At 40.4% G+C, this 6,963-nt stretch overlaps 1 protein-coding gene across 1 annotated transcript in view; it reads left to right on the top strand.

Moving 5' to 3' along the window:
• DOCK5 (dedicator of cytokinesis 5) overlaps nt 1-6,963 on the top strand; it is a 173,760-nt gene that overhangs the window by 99,438 nt on the left and 67,359 nt on the right. Inside the window, exons 27-30 of the mRNA XM_012662922.1 lie at nt 1,631-1,725; nt 3,141-3,219; nt 4,553-4,653; nt 6,865-6,923. Of these exons, the coding sequence (XP_012518376.1) occupies nt 1,631-1,725; nt 3,141-3,219; nt 4,553-4,653; nt 6,865-6,923 (334 nt within the window). The remainder of the gene's footprint in view (nt 1-1,630; nt 1,726-3,140; nt 3,220-4,552; nt 4,654-6,864; nt 6,924-6,963) is intronic.

Here is a 6,963-nt window from a genome sequence, read left to right on the forward strand (position 1 = left end):
AATATTTCAGTGATTTTTTTTTTTTTTTCCAAATTTCCTTTGGAAAGCAAGCAGAATAGGGAAGTTCTAAATTCAGACTCTTAACAATTTGGCTCCATTGCTGGGTAAGAGAAAAAGAGGCATAACTCCTATTTCCAGAACGATGGTGAGCTCTTCCATCTGAATTATCTCATTGAAAGAGGATTGTTATCCCCATGGGGGAACGAAGGCCTGGAGAAACCAGGTAACTTGCCTGAGCTTATAGTCCTCAGCGGCAGAGCGACAGTGCCCAGCGAGGCCTCTTGCCTCCGAGAAGACTGTCCTTTTCTCTCTCATGCTGCCTTCTGAGTGAATCACACGAAGGACATTGGGAAGTGGTGGATAAAATGCAGCCTTGGGATTGTCCATGAGTTACCTTGATTATGCCATCTCATTAACTTAGATGACCAAGAGTTGGATGTAGGGTCCGAAGCAGATAGCTAACATCTAAATTTCATTTGAAAGAAAAAGTGAATAGAGTGGTTAGTAAATTGGTGGAAGCACTCAAAAATGTATCCTGCAAAAAACTCATGAAATATGTCTAGAATTTCAGAATGGAGGGTGGATAAGTCTGAGTCGCCACCGAACCAGAGGACAGATCAAGGGTGGCGCGTGGCCAGCACTGGCCAGCATCAGTCGCGTGCCTGTGCCGTTGGGCATCCAAAGTACAGGAAGTTAACTGCCATGACCAGTGTCTTAGAAAAATGTCATTGGAAATAGAACCTAGGCCTCCTGCCTCTCAAGTTCAGAGTTCTTACTGCTACATATAGTACTTAAGGTAAGCACTGTGTAGGTTAGTGCCAGAGAAATTGGGACTGCATTTTAATTTCAGGAATCCCAGTGGAAAATATCTAAATTTAGCTAACTAATAAAAATGTTTTCAAAACTTTTTGCTTTGATTTTTGGTCTGATTGTTCTATTTCTGAATTACTTTTTGCTCACAATCCCCTTTGGACTAGAAGAGACGGTTTTTCTGTTCTTTGCTGAGCTCACATCATTAGTCATTACCACCATCACACGTCACGGTTGTTACCTCTTTTTAAGGACCACTTAGGACCCTTCTTCCAGGCTGCACGTGACAGCCTTCCTGGGATAGGGAAGAATTATGACTCTGCTTCTTGTAGTATTTTTGTTCTGTTCTAACCATAACAAAGGGGAATTGAACGCAGATCTGTTATAAGTATCCATTTTCTCACAATTGTTGGTGAATTATTTTTGAGTGCATCAAGATGACACGTGACAGCAGAGGACTAAAGAGATAAGAGCTGTAAATATGGGGTTCAGCGCCCTGAGTTCTCATCCCAGCTCTCCTGCTTCCTGGTTTCTATGACCTTAGTGAGTTGTTTAATTTTTCCCATCCTCAGTTGTACCATTTGTAAAATGCGGACAATTCTTTTTGTTTTCCTTAGAGGATCCTACAGTGTAAAAATCAAGTTGTGTGATAGCTACAAGAGTGTTTTGTCACCCCTAGAAACCGTATGAGGAACATGGGCCATTACTGTGGCACCGGGAACGTCTTATTCTGAGGTCGTGGTCCTTCTCGTGCATACGCTGGAAGAAAGATTATGCACATAACCCAGTTTTTCCCCAACCGTTCCTCTGTTCTCTGCAGGACTTCCTCATGGAAACTTTTATCATGTTTAAGGATCTGATTGGAAAAAATGTCTATGCCAAAGATTGGATGGTCATGAACATGACACAGAGCAGGTGAGCCAGCCTGTGGCCGCCCTGAGGCATGTGACTGAATACTCGAGCCTGTTGGGTGAACTTTGGGAAGTGCTGTTCAGTCTCTTTGCCTCCTTCAGATCCATCATCCGTAAAGTAGGGCTCTTCCCGCTTCCAAAATCCCGATGTCTGTGCTCACGATCTCGATTTCCCGGGCTGCTACAGGTGCTCCAGCGTGGGCTCTCTGCTCTCCTCTCTCTAGTCTGGTCTCCCCGTGCACTCATATTAATCAGCAACATCAGTTTTCATGTGACCTACTTCATCCTGACTTCAAAACCCACCCTGCTTTTCTAGACGTACCTTCCACTGTTTCCCCGTGTGCACAACCTGTGCTCCAGCTAAGCTGGCCTCTGCCCCGCCCTGAACACAAGCTCTGCTTTGTCTCATGCTATGTCTTCCTTTTGCAATGCCTTCCCATCCTGTCTGGCTGTTAGCATTCCAGCCATTCCGTAAGGTCCTTCTCCACCGTCACCTCCAGAGGATGCCTTTCTGACCTGGATGTCATCTTCTCTCCCTTTGATTTCCCAGACTCCTTTGAAACCCTGTCATAGACCTTTTTTCATATTCCATAATGGGTCATGGTTAGATTGATTTACATGTTGTGAATTTCGCCCCACCAATCTGTAAATATCTTGAAAACAGGAGCTGTCTTTCAACACAGCACCTAAGCTGGTGCTTTGCAATTGCTGTCCCGCAGCAAATACTTGCTGAATAGAAGTGAAATGAACTGAATGTTTGTTATATTGAAAGGGTTTTAGAATTTTTGATGAGCTTAAGCCAGCTGTGGTCATGTGCACCTATAGTCAGTCCCAGCTACTCAGGAGGCTGAGGTGGGAGGATCGTTTGAGCCCAGGGGTTTGAGGCTGCAGTGAGCTATGACTGGACCACTTCACTCCAGCATGGGCGACAGAGCAAGACCTCATCTCAAAAACAAAAGAATTTTTAACAAGCTAAATCAAATCATTATCATAAGCCTTGTTGTTAACTCTTCGCGATACCCGATTCTGAGTGATTCTACTCTGATACCCGATTAGAAAAACCCTTCCCACTGATGTATGGATTAGAGAAAAAATTATATCAGAGACCCTAGGCTTAAAAGGGAAATATCGATCATATTGCCCTGGTCTACAACCCAAGAGGCCTGCTTTGTAGACTCAGCTCTGCCCTCATTTACCTACATTCTAATACAGCCCCGAGAGGTTCTTATGGTCAGTTCTAGAAACTGGACTTCTTTGCCCTTGTCTGCTGTGTTGTTGGAGTCTAAGGACATTGATGGATCCATAAGGTCTGACGTTGCCAAGTCCAGGTTCAGTTTGGTTTAGTTTTTAACCTATGTGGGAAAATGTTTCAAAGGGCATGAAGTTGCCTTTTTTTTATCCAGTGTTTTCCTCCCCCAGGGTTTTTCTCCGTGCTATAAATCAGTTTGCCGAAGTTCTCATGAGATTCTTCATGGATCAGGCAAGGTTTGAACTTCAGGTAAGCATGCGACTCACCTACACATTCCTGCAGTTCTCAGCCCCAGCAAGAGAATTAGTCCACTTTGGAAAACGTCGCCTCAGATTTCATCATTTTCAAATGATAAAAGTTTTCTTGTGTTTTCTTATTTCCTAAAGGACACACTCCTGTGACACTGTCCTCCGGACACAATAAAATAGGTTTTTTTCCTTCTGTCTGTAAAATACATGTAAAAAAGAAAAAAAGTTAAAAAGTAATAGTAGAAGATATAGCTAAGCTAAAAGAAGAAAATCAAAAATGCAAATAGTCCTTTTCACTGTAAGCATTTTGGTGTCGCTCCTCTGTGTATATACGCACAAATACACATATATATTTAGAAATAGGCACACAAATAACTCTCCTACAAATAAGTTTGGTTCTAAAGAGCAGTTGGTATGCACAATTTCTTAAAAGTCCAAAGTAATTGCAAAACAGGTGACCACAAACTCTATCTTCATTCATTCATTCACCCATCCAACAAATATTAGAGAATTTATACGTAGAAGGTGCTGTTCTAGGTTCTGGTGAAGGCAGATGAGGTCCCTGCTCTCATAAAGCTTACCTTCTCTGTGTCATGTGTCTTTATATCTGTGGACGTTTTAAAGTGGAGATTCATAAGTAGAGGAGAATTATATATACGTGTTTTCATATACATATGTAAATATGTATGTTAATGCCTATATGTGCATACATATGTACATATGACAAAATGGAATTGAGCTGTGTTGTTCTTTGGTAACCTATTCTATTTTATTTTCTTTTTTAATGATCTGTGATCTTTTCAATGATGTTAAATATTTTCACAATATTTTTAATGGCTGAATACAGTCTGTTATATGACCGGCCTGTGATTGATTTAACCAAATTCTTCTTATGAACATTTAGATGGTTCCCATTTTCTGTTATGTTAAATGGCACCATAATGGCCTTCCTTGTTTTAAACATTTTAAAATAGCCATAGTTATTTTTCAGGATAAAGTTCTAAAAGCATTTACTGATTCAACAGTTTGGCAAAATTTTAGGGCTTTTGGTTCATGTTGCCAAACTACCTACTATAAATAGGTGCGTATCTTGGCTGCAGTTTCCTTTATCCCAGGAGTAAAGAAAAATATAATCATTTGGATTTTTTTAAAAAAGCTCGATATTAAGTCTCAAAACTTTCAGGACCAAATAATTGAAACCCAAGAAAAAGAAGTCTTGTTTTTTTTTCATTAATCCCTGGTTAATGACTTTCTACCATGTGACACTGTTTTATTATGACCCTTATTAATGTTATTTTCCATCTCTTTTTGCCCACACAATTAATTCTGAACAGCTCTGGAACAATTACTTCCATTTGGCAGTAGCATTTCTCACCCATGAATCTCTTCAGCTTGAAACCTTCTCACAAGCCAAGCGCAGCAAAATTATAAAAAAGTAAGTGTCCTTTTAACCTTGGTTAAGATTGGGAAGGGGATTTTTTTTTATTTATATTCAGAGCAGTATTTTTGGTATCACGGAAATTACTGTTCAGTGGGCTGCCCACGTTGTTAGTGAGGTAGATTTTTAAATAATTACTTAATAGACTTCACAGTCTCCCAGGTTCACGTCTCTTTTCTCAGGGCCCCATCCTCTTCCCATCAGTCCCCTGCTTTTCATCGAATCTACCTGGAGGGACATCTCAGCTGTCAGCACGCTCATCCCCAGGAGCAACTGCGCCTCTGCTGGCAGCTCCTGAAAATTGCAGGCATAGTGCCACCTCCACACTCCTTCAGCACAGTTGCTAAGACTCAAATATAACCTAAAAATGCCCTCCAGATTCCTGGCCTGAGTTTCAAAATGCAATGTGCATTCTGTGCAAGAGTGGCGAGAAATTTAGGGAAGCTTTTCTTTGCTTTCATCTCAGATCTGTTTCAGAGTTAATCTGAGAGCCTGAAAACTCAAAGACTGTGTAGTTAAAAAAATAACTTGAGAAATTTATTATTTAAAGACTTTGAAACTTTAGTTCTGTTCTCCTTACTGGGATATCTGGGATTCCAGACAAATTATGTAGCATCCCTCTACCTCTGGTTCCTCCCAAAAAAATGGATATTGATAGCTGAGAGACTGAGATTTAGTGACTGTGCTTTAAAAGATAAAAGTAAAACCTGTTTTGCAGATTTCCTCAAGGGGCGGGTATTGAGATATACTGATTTTAAGATGGATTTTAAGATGGATACCTTGATCTCATTCTTTAGAATATCTTGGCAATATAACTTCTTTAAAGGATGGATTTGATTTTGGTTAAACAATCATAAGTGAAGTTAGTTGATGCCAACTCTTATCAATAAAATGGCTGGGTAGGATTAATGATTCTGGTTTGGGGTCAGTAGGACTGAATCCAACCCACGTAACAATATGTATGGTTATGGGCAAAGATAAAACTTGGAAAATAAATCCTATTATATTAAGGTTGTAGAGATATGAGTGAAGGTTTTTTTCAAGCTTTGTCTTATTTTTAGTAGAAGTAGCATCAACAGTACTTTGTCATTTAGTGTCTGTTATGTGTGAGACCTTAACTACATTTGCTTACCTAATATTAATAATGGACTTAGGTTAAATATTTTTGTTAAGGCGAAATCATAAGAGAGGTTTTTTGAAATGTGATTTTTATTTTTAATGCTGGCTCCTGAAGACATTTCCAAAGGAGGAATTTGAAAAAAATATTCAGGGCAACGTTAGTATGAGTAGAATAATGTAGGGCAGTGGTTGTAGGGTGAGGTATAGGTCTATGTTCATGTTCCTAGGCAACATTTGCAATGTCAGTCTCTTTTGTCTGACTTCATTTCCGATCTTCCAACCCCCAGACTCTGCTGCGGTATGTGGGGTGGGTTTGCCTCGGGCACGAGTATTCTTTAAGGGATTTCCAGATGATTCTGATTCACTTCCACCCAAGAATCACTGTCTAGACCAGTGTTTCTCTGCTCGTTTTCTCATTATGAACTCTGACAAAAAGCCCTTTTAGACACTGTTCTGTTCATCATACCCCCCATGAGATTCTAATACGACAGATATACCACGTGTCATTTGATGTACCGCATGTCTATCCATGCTGTGTACATAAAAACTGTAAGGGTTTTTTTTGTCCCCAAGGACCAATTTTCACCCCTTTGTGGACAATCTCACCCCTGTTGAGAATGCATGGTCCAGAGCTTTCCAGTGTGAGTACTTTGAAGAACACACTGGAATGGATATATGTTACCAAATATAAGTATATGAAGTCAGCATGTTTGTTAGACATCAGGCACTGTACTGTGTAAATCGTCCTTCATTCATCTTCCTTTTCATGATTGTTTATATTTTATTTGGTTATTTCTTTGTTTCATAGCCACCAAACTGTTTCTCTCTCCCTTCAGTAAGTTTGTTAATCTCACCTTCTCAGTTTTTGTTCAGCGTTTGTGTTTGGCTTCTTATGCCATGAAAGTCCCCCATGCTCTGTGAGACTCAGTTCCATTTGGGGCTTGTTTGGGAATTAACCTCGTCTTATAGTGAACTTGCCTTAAAGGTGACCCAGAGGGACACAGACTGTTTTGATACCTTTCATCGTTGGTATTATATGCATCTCAGTTCCACTGCAAATCCTCTCTTGGTTTACGATCTTCTTCCTAGATACGGGGACATGAGAAAGGAACTCGGCTTTAGAATCCGGGACATGTGGTATAACCTGGGTGAGTGTCCAACCTCAAACAGGCCCCAGCACCCCTTCTG

Source organism: Propithecus coquereli, unplaced genomic scaffold (genome assembly GCF_000956105.1).
Source record: "Propithecus coquereli isolate 6110/MARCELLA unplaced genomic scaffold, Pcoq_1.0 Scaffold79, whole genome shotgun sequence".
Classification (NCBI taxonomy): domain Eukaryota; kingdom Metazoa; phylum Chordata; class Mammalia; order Primates; family Indriidae; genus Propithecus; species Propithecus coquereli.